The sequence below is a fragment of the Xiphophorus couchianus genome, chromosome 23 (genome assembly GCF_001444195.1).
Source record: "Xiphophorus couchianus chromosome 23, X_couchianus-1.0, whole genome shotgun sequence".
Taxonomy (NCBI): domain Eukaryota; kingdom Metazoa; phylum Chordata; class Actinopteri; order Cyprinodontiformes; family Poeciliidae; genus Xiphophorus; species Xiphophorus couchianus.
In genome coordinates, this window is record NC_040250.1 from 4,796,163 (window position 1) to 4,811,924 (window position 15,762).

General features: G+C 36.3%; 1 protein-coding gene and 1 long non-coding RNA gene across 2 annotated transcripts; both read left to right on the top strand.

Annotated features, from left to right (window-relative positions):
* Positions 1-49: 49 nt before the first annotated feature.
* Positions 50-5,671, top strand: arl9 (ADP-ribosylation factor-like 9). The gene is made up of 4 exons (XM_028009726.1): positions 50-493; positions 2,175-2,352; positions 3,550-3,725; positions 4,789-5,671. The coding sequence occupies exons 1-4, from the start codon at positions 260-262 to the stop codon at positions 4,963-4,965; spliced, it is 765 nt and encodes a 254-aa protein (XP_027865527.1). The 5' UTR covers positions 50-259; the 3' UTR covers positions 4,966-5,671.
* Positions 5,672-9,388: 3,717 nt separating this feature from the next.
* Positions 9,389-15,535, top strand: LOC114139310 (uncharacterized). The gene is made up of 4 exons (XR_003594420.1): positions 9,389-9,840; positions 13,691-13,832; positions 13,980-14,114; positions 14,442-15,535. It is a non-coding gene; the product is annotated as an uncharacterized LOC114139310 (long non-coding RNA).
* The last annotated feature ends 227 nt before the right edge of the window (positions 15,536-15,762 follow it).

Here is a 15,762-nt window from a genome sequence, read left to right on the forward strand (position 1 = left end):
GACTTCACTTTATCATCCGCAAACAGATTTGCTCCATCTGGCGGCCACTTCTTGAAACTGCATCAACAGAATCTGTTTCACCCGGATATATGGCATGGAGAAGTTCATCCGGAGCTTCCTGTGACTTAATCCACTTGTTGAGAAGTGTTGCATGGAGTAGCATAGACAAACTCCGTTTTTTTGTTATAATTTAGATAATGTCTTCTTCATACGCTAACCGGCGCCCACTACGCAGCAGTTAAGCTGACAGTTGAGCACCATGGTCGGTCTGAGGAATGCGGGAGTCCTCGGCGCCTCCGCCGTTCTCGCAGGCGGAGTCGCTTATCTTATTTGGAGCTACGGTTCATCCCGGAAGGAGAAGAAGCTCGAAACTCGACCGGGAGAGGATGGCAGAAACGGCAGGGAGGAGGAGGACGAGGTGGAGGTGGGAAGGGAGAAGGAAGCTCCGGTTGAAGAAACTGTTGTTCCCGCTAAGGCTGCGACAACAGCAGCGGTAAGTGAGTTTTTCTAACTGTTCAGGAGTTAGAAATATTCACTCCAGATAACTTCAGGAATATTTTTACTTGTTTAAACGACCTCCAAGATGATAGCGCACTTTTAGTTTTTAATTTTAAACCTCCATATTGTATGTTGGAGCACGTACTCTGGAAGTTACTGAGAGTTGTATTCTGGGAAATGTATTTCATTATTTATCCATGGTTCGTTAACTAGTTACTAAATGCATATCTATCTATTAAAATGTAATATTTATCGGGTCATGGTGGCAGCCTGTTGGAGTAATTAGTTTTTGTAGCCTTTGTTCATATTTTTTTGTTTGTTTTTATTACTTGGAGCAGCTATTTAGCATCCCAAACTCTGAAATAATATCTGAACTTTGACCCCAAATTCCAAAGAAGTTGTTAAAAAAAGTTTTATGGATGCTGAGATAGGTAGAAGTTCAAATCATCTCTTCCATTTCTCATTGTTTATATCCCCTACTCCAACATCTCTCTGTCCAACCTTCTAACAACCAGGGAGAGATTTAATGGAGCGGCTAAAGCAAATGAGTTGGATTAGCAGAGATTGTCAACAACTGATACCCTGTTCCCTGCTGAAATTCACAGCATGACCCACATGAATTTAAATAGCTAGAGGGAGGAGTAAATACTTTTGGGAACATGGTGCAGAAGAAGTAAAAAAATCATGGTAAAAAGCCTTTTTTTACTTTCAAAAATAAGATAAAGACTTTGTATATCTGTCTGCAAGAACCGTAGAATACTAGTGCAGGTTTGTTGTGTAAATGTAAAAAAAAAAAAATCTGTGTAACCTATTTTTTGTGTTTTAAAGAATGAAAAACTTTGCCTTTGTTGAGACTGGGATGCTTGCTATTTCGTTTTACATTATTATACATGTTTTTGAAACAGTTTAAAAGTTTTTTCAAATGAGAGTTCATTCAAAAATGTGAAAAGGAAGGCAGTAAAAATAATTAAGCATGAAAAGAAAAAAGGAAATTAAGCAGGAAAAGAAGAAAGGTCTCAGAGGTCCTGGATTGGGGGGTCCGTCGGATAGTCGAACCTCTGATTCAGGAAGAGCAATGTGTTTTCGTCCTGGTTGTGGAACACTGGACCAGCTCTACACCCTCAGCAGGGGCCTGGAGTTCGCCCAACCGGTCTACATGTGTTTTGTGGACTTGGAGAAGGCATTCAACCGTGTCCCTTGGAGAGCCCTGGCCTGCCCCAAGTGGAGGAGTTCAAGTATCTCGGGATCTTGTTCACGAATGAGGGAAGAAGGGAGCTGGAGATCGACGGGCGGATTGGCACAGCGTCTGGAACAAGTGGCTCAGGAGAGAGAAGTCTGGGCCTCCCTTCTGAAGCTGCTGCCACCGCAACCTGACCCTGGATAAAGCGGAAGAAAATGGATGAATGGATGAAAAGAAAAAAAGGATGACACATTTTGTTAGTGTTTACTAAACAATATCAGCCAAAATGTAACAAATAAGAATAAAAATAATTATTCTGATTCTAATTATAAGATCCATAACTCTGTAATTAACAATTGTTGAAAGTCTTAAACATCTATTTTAATTTTTTCTGCCACACATCCTCCATCTTTCAGCTCATTTTCTCTCCCCACTTGTGCAGATTTGATTTCATTAATAATGCAGAACTCGGCTACAGCTGTGTTTTGTGTTCCAGGCCCGTCCTGTGGAGTCAGAGGGAACCCAGGTTCTGGTCCTGGGTCTGGACGGAGCCGGGAAAACGAGCCTGCTGCACTGTTTTTCCAGCGGCAGTCTGGAGCAGGACGTGGAGCCGACGCAGGGCCTTAACGCCATCTCCATCAGCAAAGATGACATGGACATCGAGTTTCTAGAAAGTGAGTCTGAACTTGTTCTCGGCTTTGCCTCGACGCAGAGATTTAAAATGCCCCGAGACGTTTTCACTGATTTATTGTTCTTGTCTTGGTTCTGTAGAGAGTTTATGGCTGAAGTTATTAATAGCTTAAACATGAAACAACAGTAGAGCAGAATTTTACTCTACATCTTCAAAACATGGTTTTTAAATCTTTTAGGGTTACAACAAATTATTATTTTAGTTATTGATTAATCGGATAAAACAAAATGGCACATCTGGCAGAAATTTCATTTAAACCTTTTTAATACAGTATTAGAAATACATAAAAATATTAAAGTAAACAAATAGTCCAACCCCTTTTTTAACATTTTATTGCCTAAAACAACATAGTATTTTAGTGTTTTTGGTTTAGCTTCTACTGCAAATATCTTGTTGAGATCAACTTAAAAAGTAACTTTTCAGTAAGAAATATGAGCTTGTTAAGTCAATAATTTAATATCGATGAAAAGAACTAGTTCCATTAGCTTATTGTCATTTATTACGTGGGAAAAACAGTGAAATAATCTGTTACTGTAACAAGCACTGTTGTATTTCTTTCTGTAATGTTACTTCTAAGTTAGTTTTTCAAGTGTACCAAGATATTTGAACTAGAAACTAGAACAAAAATACTTGCAAGATTTTGTATTTTTGCAGTGTAATATCTGTTTCCTTGATTATTTTTTGGAATGTTTATCTATTTTGTGCAGCATTTGCTTAATTACTGCTAAGAGTGTATTATCTTTCAGAAAATAGCTTTTTCTTGAGTCTGTTTGCTCTGTGCACTTTCCTGAATGAAAAAGCTGCATTTTGTGTTTAAAACAAAGAAATCAGTATGAGGGCAAATAGGTTTTTGCAGCACAGTACACTTTATCTCACACATGATCAATGAAACACTGTAAACCAAAACTCATTAGCCAAAAATGTTGGTTTGTTTGTTTGTTTGTCTGTTTTAAAGTGGAATTGGTCAAAATAAAACAATTTCTCTGTCATAATTTATTGCTTCATTTTAATTAGTTGTAGTCTCATTGTTGCATTGAATTATATATTTTCATTCCAGTGCCAAGTAGGTGACTTTGTACTTTTATATTTTGAGTCTCTTTTATTTTACTTTAAATGTAAATAATTCAAGACATTTAGATGTTGAAACATTTGAACTAAGGTCGGTTTGTGTCTGTTTCAGTCGGCGGTGGGGAGAATCTGCGGCCATACTGGCAGAAGTACACGCCCAAAGCTCTGCTGCTGGTGTTTGTGGTCGACTCTGCCAACCCAGAGCTTTTTCCAGTCACCAAGAAACATTTACACGAGCTGCTGGTCCTTCACCCCCATCTGCCTTTAATGGTGCTGGCCAACAAACAGGTGAGAAGAAAAAGCAATCCTGGATGTCACAGATTTTAAAGTTGCTTGCTTGAACAGGTTAGAATAGATCTGTGGGCGATACAAAACATGTTCATTACATTTTCTGCACAAAATTATTAGATGATCAGATTTTAGTTACGTCAGTTCTGCCTATTTTGAACTCCTGCTTTAGTATGTCTGCATATCAGGGCCATTGTAGATGGATAAAGGGAGTAAATTTCTGCCAAAAAAAACATAGAAAATTTGATATTAATCTCAGAATTCTTTTTGAAAAAAACTTGAAAATTTCTGAGTTCTAATAGTCAAACATTTACAAGAAAAAAACTCAAATTTTCAATTTTCAACAACTTCAATTTTTGACTTCAACAAGCTCAGAAAAATTCCAAGTATTTTTGAGAAGATTTCTCATATTAATCTCAATTTATACAATTTTTGGCAGCAATTTACAATGGTCCTAATGCGACGTTGTAGTTTTAGGGCCTCTTTAAATCAAAATAAGCTGCTTCTGGACACACCTCCTAACACTTGTATGTGAAAATGGCTGCAAACAGGTGCATTATTATACAACCGTACATCTTTGAATAGCAGAAGTAGAGCCTCCTGTACAACCAATAAGAATGCTACAAGTGGTTTCTGGATTGTAAGTCAACAACAAAACTGTTGGCTTTTCCAGCAGCTATTGCACGGCTCATACGCATACAGCCAGATGAACAAACGTGCTGGAGCTCAGCTTGAGTTACTAGGTAACTTGCTGGACTTAGCTGGGGTTGCTAGGTAACGGACAGTGGCTGCTGCTTTGTTACATTCCGAATGTTTCTAAAACAAGTCATTTTCAACTTATTGTCAAAAAACGGCTAAGTGGTTTTGTTTTTTCAGTGCTTGGGCTGTTTTTAGGAGCTGTAGAAACCCAAATGGTAGTACAAACATGTGGAAACTTTGCATAGAAAGTCCTCTTTTAATAAAAGTTAAAAGCTAACTATGAGTTTTACTGCTAATGAAGTCAAAAGAGTTCCTTTATTTATGTGGAGCCAGGTGTGTCGTCATGATTATTTTCTGTTTCCAGGATCTTCCCACATCCTGTAACATCACTGACCTCCATGACGCTTTGTCACTGTCTGAAGCCGGGGACCGCCGGCTGTTCCTCATCGGTACCCATGTGAGGAAGGGCGACTCGGAGCTCTGCTCAGGGGTCCAGGATGCTCGGGACCTGATCTTCCAGATGGTTTCTGGAGACAGATAAATCATGGAGGTTTAGAAATGATGCAGTGTTGCTGAGCCAATGCAACAAATCCTTTATTTTTTTCATTTGCATTCTTATTTAAAGAAATGGGAGGACATCAAAGGTTTTAAGTTCATGGCGATTTTGTTACATGCTTTAGGTGTTTTAAAGCTTTAAAACATTTATTGTTAATTAATGTGCTTTAAGAAAAGAATAAATAACAGACAGAAAAAAACCCCATTAAAGTCTCTTGGCGGGAAAAAGCAAGTCTGCACTTTTAATTTTATACATGTGAGTAACAAAATTATATTTGGTTATTGGTCAAGTTTAGAGCAGTTACGTTTTTCAGCCACTTGGAGCCGCCAATGAGCCGATTCATTTATATTTAAACTTTTCTGTTAATTTCAAATTAAAAACCTGCAGCAGAAACACTACACACCACTGTTTTATTTTACTGTGCAAAAACAGTTTTCTGTTCCAAATGTTTATTTTGATCGTAAGTTGACAGGATTTTGTTTTTTTAAGCTGTTAAGCAGGTGGATGTTTTTATTTTACCCATTTCATTTTCTGTTTCTTTTCCTTTCTTTATTAAATCTGTGGAAATCTGTTTAGTTCACTTGGCTTACAAATGTTTCATAAAGCTGAGCAAAACTAAAAGTCTCAATAAAAAAAGACAATTATTTGTTCAATATTCTTTTTTGCACTAAAAATAAATTTTTTACAAAACTTTCTGGTTGATTTTTGGATGACTATATGTCATTTGGATGACATATCGGTGACATAAAAATTCCCCACATTATAATGGAAAATAAAGCTGAATAATTCCTGACTTCTACCTCCAGTGTGAAAAAACTATAAGAAAATAACTAACTTTAACCTTTCAGGGAGAAACTAAGTGTTCACATCCTTTATTACCTTTAGATTTCAACATGGGGAATATCGTGGCCTCATTTTGTGATGATTTGGTAGCACATTTTTATTTTTAGCTTATAAAGAGAAGCAAATATTTTGGAGTTATGGTCAAAAAGTTTCACCCAAGATAACACATTTTATTGTTCATTACATAAAATGGACATTTTCAGCAGGTAGCAAGAAAAGATGAAACAAGAGAAAGTCTGTTGTCCCCAAATAGCTTCACTTCTTGAACTTTTATTGGTTTAAAACTGACCTTTTGTACAATCTAATAAGCGCCTTCTATAGAACATAGCACATGTTTGATATTGCTCTAATAATGCTCAGTTTCTGAAATGATTTACCTCAGATTTAACAAGTCACAATTTTTAGAAAGTTTCACTTTTGTCTTGTCAATCAGGAGAATGTTTTGCCAAAAGTCGTCAGGATCATCAAGGTGTTCCTTATAAATAACTTTGTAGACTGAAAAATGTTAAAGACTTTCTCATCTGTTTTTTTTATTTATTTGAATCTTTTACCTGACTTCATGCTTGAGAGATTTCTTAATTCTGCTGTTCTGGTAAAATCAGATCTGGATGTGACTTGTGCAGGCTTCTGGTAAATCAATATGAGTTTTTCATGAGTTTTTTCCCATTACAACCAGGTTGATTTGGATGGCTTTTTTTTCTTTCAGTAAATTAAATCATTTAAAAACTACATTTTGTATTTATTCAAAGTTATCAGACCAGGTGCAGAAAGTATTTATTTTTTATTTGGCATCTTAGTATGGATGCAAACTTTAGGTCCAGATGTTCAGACATGTTCAAATGAAGTCCTGAATCGGTAACAGAAGATCATCCTTCTTTGCTCACTGACCCATTTGTATCACTTTCAACATCCTGAGACGGTAACAAAGCAGACTCCAGTTTCAAGGACTCATCAGCTGGTTGCTAGGGACTCATGGCTCCATAGCAACAGCAGCAGATTATTGTGACATGTCCAGCAGAGACGGTGAAGATGGTGTCTGGAAAACAAGGTAAGTTTTTCCTTGTTGCATCATCAAATCAATTCAGTTTGATAATTCTGATGCATTTAAACCTGCAGGTGTCCGACCAAGATTTGATCCCTCAAAGAGGTGCTGCTGTTCTATCGTTCATGTATCTATGAGTTTGTTATGAGTTATAATATCGGCTGTAGTTATGGTGGTGATTGCATGTTGAATCTGATCCCAGATTTCCTTAAATTCCCCTCATATTTAACGTGGATGCATGTCTTGTGGATTGTGTGTGATTTGGCAGAATCTTGGAACTGGCGCAGCATAAAACCTCAAAAACAGTCTGGGAGACGACTCCTTGGTGAGCAGCTCGAGCTTTTCTTTCCTGAAACCACAGAAAGCCCCACAGTGACCTCTGCAGATCTGGTTAAGAGCTTAAAAATGTTCGGCTTTGAGACATTCAGTCACTGATCCAACCTGAAACTGAATCCAAATAAAGCTAAACTCAGTCTGGTTATTGATACAACTGTTTAACTATTCTTTTAGATTTAAAATATAAAATTTCTTCCTCCTGTTGTGTGTTTATTTTAACTTCACAGCTGTGTTTCATTGCAAAAACTCAAAATCGTAAGTATTTTTGGTCTACTTTTGAGAGTACTCTTGAAATAAGACAAAACTAACTTTTCAACTTTTCATCAACATATAAGAGTTTGTTTTAAGTCAATAACTCAAGTACTCATTGTACTGGCAGATTATTTTATGACTTTTTTTCCCATAAGGGAAATAATCTGCCAGTGGAACTAATACTTTTTCATTCATTTTAAAGGTGACCTATTATGCCTCTTTTCTTGAACAGGTTAAGATGGGTTTATGGTCATGAGTTCAACAGAAGATCTCTAGCAAATCACATTTGATATGCTGTAATCTAAACCACCAACAAAGTAGTTAGTGATTTAGAACTACTAAACCTGTTTATTGCTGTTTTTTGCACAAAATTATTCTTAGAGAGATTTTAGTCTCCTCAGTTCTGCTTATTTTGAGCTCCGTTCTTAATGGGCTGTTTTAGGGCCTCTGTTGCTTTAAATCCAAATAATCAGCAGATGACCACAAACCTCTGACTCAACATTTACATTCACATGTGAAAATGGCTGCAAACAGGTACGCATTTTACAACTACACATCTTTGAAAAGCAGAAATGTAGCCTCCTGCACAACCAACAAAAGTGCAGCAAGTGGTTTCTGGATGTTAAGTCAACAACAAAACACCTACAGTGGTAAAACCAGTTAAAAAATGTGCTGGATTTCCGCTTGGGTTGCTAGGTAATAGGCTGGGCTTTGCTGGGGTTGCTAGGTAACAGCGCTCTGTGACTCAACAATCAGGAGGATTTTGAAAATTGTTTTCAAGACACCAAAAAACATTAACGCATTGCCAAAACTCAACAGTGATTTTTTTTAAGCACTTAGACTGTTTTTAGGAACAGAAATGGAAGTATGAAAATGTATAAAAAGTGATTTTCCATTATAGGTCCCTTTAACTATTTAGGTTTATTGATTTACTTACAAGCTAATATATCTCACTTGCAAGTTAGTTTTATCTAATTCCAAGTGTACTAATATATTTGCACTAGAAACTAGAACAAAAGTACTTTGTAAGATTTTGTGTTTTTGCAGTGTAAAAGTAGTTTTCGATTTCAAATGTCAATTTTCTTCCCCCTTTAGTGCATTTTTGAAACTTTATAGCTGTGTTGGAAACTTTTTGTCCCTTTATTGATCAGTGAGAAGGTGAGCTGGGGCAACCAGGAGCCGATATGGCCCATCTCCACCGCCGCGCTCAAAGCTACTCCGACTGCAAGAATCCAATACCTGGCTCAACACAAAAGAGACTTCTCAGCAAGGGAGGACCCCCGGAGGCAAGAAAAGCACCTGCAGACCTCCAGACAGTCATTATTGATGACTGTCTGGAAAACTATAGAAAGGAAGGACTGCTTGTGATTTGCTGACAGGCTTTCAGTGTTGCAGTAAATCAACATATTTGTGTGGGGAGTTTTTCACAAAGTGGATGTAAGAGGCTGCAAAGTGATGTTCAGGACCGACGCCAGGTCGGAGGCGATCTCCCCGGAGAGCTGTCAGGCTCAGCCGGATGGTGATAAGTGAGGATTGTAGGTAGAGTTTGTTGTTTCTCTGCCTCAGCGATATTCAAGGTAATTTAATCAGAGGCCCACACAGGAAGGACCCCTGATAATGATAATTACACTGGAGCAGAAGATAATAGGAGTCATCAGCTGGTTTGGCTTCAAGTGTGGAGATGAAAACATTTAGAGGGTTTTTTTTCTGTTGAGACTTATTTATAAAACTCTGTTTGCTAAAGGTCAGAGATACAGCCACAATTTCCCCATGTTATAAGTGAAATAATTACTTTTTCATTAATATTAACAAAATATTTACCGAAAACAAGCTCATGTTTCTTGCTGAAAGTTTATTTGTAAGTTATTTTTCTCTTAATTTAAGTGTACTAAGATATTTACACTACAAGCTAGAAAAAAATTACTTGGTATAATTTATGTCTTTGCAGAGTTGTAGCTATTTTATGCATGTATTGCATAAAAACATACATAACAATTGTTTAAACCACCCTTCTTATAAAGTCTTTATGATTAAAATAAGTTCTTTTTTGAGTTAAAGAGAATTTTCACATCATGTGTCATGATATAGTCCTTGGTGTTTATGAAAATGTAAATATTTCCTGCCTTCAGGTGGTTTTCCACTCATGCATCCAACATCCAGGAGTTACATTCCACCATTGTTCTGTCTGCCTCCACCTTCTTCCTTCTCGCTCTTTTGTCTGAGATGTGCAACATATAATGGCTGCCATTTTCCTGCAGGAAACATGAGGAGGAAGAGGCGAGCGTCTTCAGGAAGACCAGGCATCCTTCCTCCAAGACGTCTCAGTACGAAAACACTCTGCGATTGTCAGCGCCCAGAACGAGGAGCCGCGGCCCTCAGGAGCCGGGGTAAAAACTCAAACACAAACATAACGGAATGTTTTTACGATTCGAGGTCATGTGAATGTCACTGATCTGGTTTACATGATGTGATTTGAGGAGCTTTAAAGTAACAGAGAGAGTAAATGAAATAATTGATTTTATATCTTTATTAAAATATAACACATTGACTTTAAAAACCATCAAACTTTGACATATGAGAGTTTTTTTTTACAGAATTAATAACATATTAGAGGATTAGCAGAAATGTTGTTGATGTTTTGAGTCACCCATAGTAAGGAAATAAGGAAGCATGGACCTTTACAAAAAGAGAATATATTTACCAATGAGTAAATATATTGCAGAGTTGTATATATTGAAATATAATGGAATATATTCTAATATATTATTTTCTCTATACATTTTTTAACATACAAAATATGTATTAAAAATGTATGTATCTATATAATCAAGTAATATATTGAAATAAAGGGAAAAATAAACTGCTGCTTTCCATACATTGCAATATATAATATAATAAATCTCAAAACATATGTGCTTTTATTTTTATCAATATCCACTATCATGTATAACAAATTATATGTATTGGTAATGATTAATAATTTTAAGTTTATCAAATAAGCTTGATAAATCCAATTAATATATGCAAAGATGTAGTGTCATTCAATTTATGGTAAATGTATTTTACTTAAAAATGATTTAGAAATGTATTTGTTTATGTTTTCCAAAATCTATCTAGCATTAATATACAACAAATGTAATTTCATGGCACTTTACAAGAAAATAATTTCAGTTCAATCACACAGTAAAAACACAAAATAACAAGTATAGCAACTGTAAATATCTTAATACACCTGAAATAAGGCAAAACCTTTTTTCAAGTAACTTTTCTGCAAAATACAGGAGCCTGTTTTAAGTCAGTAATTCCTTAATATGATAAAATTGTTCCTTTTTCCATTCAAGTTTATTGTATTTTAGTCCTGTGTTTAGGCTGTGTTTGTTCTTTGTTATCGTTCTTCCTTTATTAATTATAATGTATTTTAATTGGGTTTTGCAATCAGTAGTTTTGATTTGTAGTTATTGGTGTGTTGCTGCTTACCCAGGTCTTTCTCAAATATGAGATTTTTAATCTCAACGAGACATTCCTGGTTAAATAAATGTTACATAGATCATCTTAACAGCACATTTAAGCAAAGAGGCAGTTCGAAGTACTTTACATAATAAAAACACAAAAATAAAAAGTTATAAAAACATAATACAGTCTCCAATTGGGAGACCAGTATCTAAATATTATAAAAATATTGCATGTTTAATTAAAAAAAAATTAAGATTTACAATAAAATTGCAAAAGAATATGGACCCTGATTGCTTACAAAAAAAGTTTGGATTAGGTCGTATTGAGGTCATTTTGAAGGGAGCTGTAGAAAATAAACTGTAATCTATAGGTGAAAGGTCAAATTAGCATTTTCTGACGATTAAAGAGCAACGCAGCAGGACATATTTATGACATTTCCTGTTTTATCTTTATATCATGTTCCCTACAGAGTTCATGTATGTCCAAATTGTGGCGGCCACAATCCAAACCAAAGTCTTGATTTTAATCGCAGTCAAACGCAGCATATCATGTTGTTTAAACATATAAAGATGAAGAAAAGGCTCAGGTCCGACACAAGCGTTCGGACATCTGTTATTTCAGTGTCAGGCTGTGGGAGACGAGACAATGGAGCTTATTGTACACAGTTCAGACCCCCGGGATGTTCGTGGAACAACCACGGAAATCTTTTTATAAATCATGAACTCGGTGTTGCTGGATTTGGAGGCTGCGTTCATATTTTCAGTTACAAAAACTTCAGAGGCTCAACTTTAAATGTGATGGGAATGAAAACCCTTAGTTATAATTTAGTCATCCCCAGCGGGGAGATAAATAAAGTGGAAAAATAACTTTGTGCAGAATGGAAATATATACTACAGCCTTAAAGGGAAATATGACTGGAAAAAAGCATATATAGCTTAAATTGGAATAAATAAACTGGATATCATAAACTGCCAGGAGAAATGTCACCAACACTGTAGAGTAGTATGTCATACACAAATTTATGAGAATGGGGGGGAAAAAATCCATTTGAGAAATTACTCAAGTAAGAGTAAAAAGTATTTGGTAAAAAAATAAAATTCTAAGTACTGAGTCATTTCAGATTTAATGTTTTCAAAATATGTAATCAGACAGACTAAAACATAAAGTTAGGTTTTAGGTATTTAAAAGTCCATAATGAAAGTAATTATTGTAGTAATAATTGTAACATAATTACAAAATACAATTCAAGAAGAAGAAACCCTTTTTAAATGCAGCTTTTGTCACTCCATGTAAACAGGCCCTGTACTTTCAAATTAAAAGTTCCCAGAAACGGACCGATGCTAAAAAGTAGCATTTCAAATTAAAAGAAAAATCACTGCAGTAAAAACAAATTAAGTGCTTTCTGTTTGAACTTAATTTCAAATTATGGTATTTTAATTTGGAATTTCTCAAATTATCCATTGGTCAAAGAGGAAGAGTACAAACAGCTTGTGCTGCAAAAACAGAAAATTTTACCAAGTAATTTTCGTTGAGTTTCTAGTGAAAATATCTCAGTACATTTCAAATAACACAAGTAACTTTTCAGTAAGACACAGGAAGTAAATAATTCCTTAATATTAATTTTAAAAAAATACTAGTTCCATTGGCAGATTATTTCACTTATAAAAAGATATTTTTCCCATAAGTGGAACAAATCTGCCAGCAGAACTAATACTTTTTAATTAATATTATGAAAGTTTTGACTTGAAACAATCTCCCATATCTTTTTGAAAAGTTACTTATAAATTAGTCTTGTTTTATTTCAAGTGTAATGCAATATTTGCACTAAAAACTAAACCAAAATTACTTGGTAAGATTTTGTGTTTTTGCAGTGTAGATGATCCCCGGTTTATGAGGTGGAGCGGCTGTTGCAGTGGTGCAGGGAGAACAATCTGCTCCTCAACAACTCAAAGACAAAAGAACTCATAATAGATTACAGGAGGAATAAAACGGACATTACCCCACTAACCATTGGGGGAAAATGTGTGGAGAGGGTAGCTGATTTCCGTTTCCTGGGGGTCCACATTGAGCAGGGCCTCATATGGAACATGAACACCTTCGAGCTGATAAAAAAGGCCCAGCAAAGACTGTACTTCCTGAGGGTTCTCAGGAGGAACAGCATCAAGGAGAAGCTGCTGGTGTCCTTCTACAAGTGCTCCATAGAGAGCATACTGACTTACTGTATCTGCGTATGGTATAACAGCAGCACTACGGCTCAAAGGAAAGCTCTCCAAAGGGTTGTGAATACAGCCCAAAAAATCATTGGCTGCCCTCTCCCCTCACTGGAGGACCTGCACAGCAACCGCTGTCTAAGAAAAGCACAACATATCAGGACACTTCTCACCCCGGACATTCTCTGTTCACACTGCTGCCTTCAGGCAGAAGATACAGAGCAACCAGAACCAGAACCAACCGTCTCAGAGACAGTTTCTACCCGATAGCAATAACAAAACTAAATGCAATCAAAAACAACCATTAATCATCATAAATGATGTATGTGAGAATGTGGCTGTTCTTATTTATTTATTTTTTTGCCAGTTGTTTGTTGATTCTTACGTTGTGTGTGAATTGTGAGACAGTTATTTTTTGTTTTTGGGCATGTGCACTGACTGATGGCACCCTTTGAATTTCGTTGTCCTTGTGACAATGACAATAAAGATTTATCTTATCTTATCTTATCTTATCTTATCTCTATCTTATCTATTCCAGGTAAGATGTTAAAAGTGTCCCTTCATTGTCCCACAGGTCCCTTCACACACCTCTGTGTGAGAACAACTGTCCCATTTGGCACGTTGATCCCCGAGTCAGAAACGTCATCATCACCGCTCGATTGCTGCAGCTCTCACAGCCCAAAAAACCCCATCCTGACTACTGCAGCAACAGGGAGGTACGACACTGGAAAACCTCACATTCAGTTTGGAGAAACTTTACTGGAACAATTGCTAAGCTAAAGCTGCTTAAACTTTGTTTTGTTGTATCATTTGGCTCTGTTAACATAAAGAAAAACAGAACTTTCTCCATTTTTGTCCCACAGAGTGCTGCTTCCATCGTCTCCTTAGCATCCAGAACAGCTCGGATATCTCAGCGACTCGCCCAGTTGTCGCTGCCCAAACTGAAGCAGAGCAACATCTGCTACCAGCTGGGGCGCTTCGAGGAACCAATCTGGATTGTAAGAAAGCAAAATCCGTCTGTAAAGTGTCATCTCATTAAGCTTTTTAAATATTAAGTGGCTGCTTAGGGCCCCCAAGAGCACCAACATATAGGTATGGGAGACCCAAAATGAAAATCTGCTTAGGGCCCCAAAAAGGTTTGGGCCGGCCCTGCTCCAAAGCCTCCTTGGTTCGAACAAACTCAAAGCTATTTGCTAATTATAACAGAAGTTTTATCTCAACTTACTCAGCTGTCTAATTCCAGGTAAATTGTTTTTATTAATCATCAGCTAGAGGTATATTTTTTATGTTCTTTTTTCTTTTGTCTCATGCTAAATTTTAAACAGGTCTCAAGAGCAGCAAAAAAGGGTTCAGCAAGTGTTCGAGTTGAGACGCTGGCAGCACCAAAGCAGCTTCATAAAGACTACATTCCTCCACAAGAGCCAGAGTGGAGCCTGAGAGATGCTAAGACCAATAAGCTTCTGTGGAAATACTAAGAAAATTCTCTATTTCTGAAAATTGTTCCCAAATTGTTTGTTTCTTCAGAGTTTTGCCTTTATTTCTGATTATATAGCACTGTGAAAGTGTTTACCTGATGACAGCCATCTTCTGTTCTTTTGGCTTTTTTGTCACACTTAAATGTTTCACATCATCAAACAAATTGCTAGTATTGGATAAAGTTAAATACAAGTAAATACAAAAGTGTGAAAAAGTAATGCCCCTTTTTTAAAGTCCTAAATTAACTGTGGATAAAGAGGACTTATTATGCAAAATTCACATTTTTCATGTTTTATACTTGGATTTGGATCTCTGCTGCTTCTAAAAACAACCCAAGCACTTAAAAAAATAAAACATCCACCAATTTTTTGGCAATAAGTTAATATTTTTTGGTGACTGGAAACTGAGCCGTTTCCAAAACCTCCCAACTGTTCAGTCACATTCAACAAACACTGTACCGTTACCTAACAACCCCAGAAAATTCCAGCATGTTACCTAGCAACCCAAGCTGAGTTCTACCCCATTTGTTCAGCTGGTTTTCAAAATTCAAATTCCAAACTACTTTATTAATCCCAAAGGGAAATTAAATATCACTGAATGAGGTGTACAATGGCTGCTGGAAAAGACAAGTATTTTATTGTTAATGATTCAGAAATCATAGTTTGTACAGTCAAAAGGTCACCTGTAAATTGTATCAGAGTTTTAGAGTTTTACAATAATTCCCACACAATAAATCTCATGCATCCATTTCTGGGAATGAAACTTTGAATTGCTGTAATTTCATGATTGAAAAATATTGCCGTTTTAAATTTCTGAGCTTCTAGCAGAGAAATCAAACCCCTCAGAAATAAAACATGTCTCTCACTGCAAGCTGGAAGCAGGGATCCACGTGGTTTTCTCTCCGCTGCTGAGTTTTTATTAAAACCATGTGTTTCAGACTTTGCACAATGTCGTGGTTCTTTCTGAGTATGTGATTTAGTCTCGATTGAATGCACAACAGTTTGTGTCGCTTTACATTTTGTTTTTCCTTTCATTTCCTTTTTTTAGCTGTAAAAGTGAGGCTGCACAATTTGAAAAAAAAAAATCCAGTCTGATTTCATCTAGATCTATATTTGTTAATCTATTATACTCATACAACTGAAATTAGTTGCAATTTACACCACATCTAGT

Coding starts and splice junctions, on each gene's coding strand:
- arl9 (XM_028009726.1), top strand. CDS start 260: ATGGTCGGTCTGAGGAATGCGGGAGTCCTCGGCGCCTCCGCCGTTCTC. Junction 494..2,174: donor AGGCTGCGACAACAGCAGCG/GTAAGTGAGTTT, acceptor TTTGTGTTCCAG/GCCCGTCCTGTGGAGTCAGA. Junction 2,353..3,549: donor GGACATCGAGTTTCTAGAAA/GTGAGTCTGAAC, acceptor TGTCTGTTTCAG/TCGGCGGTGGGGAGAATCTG.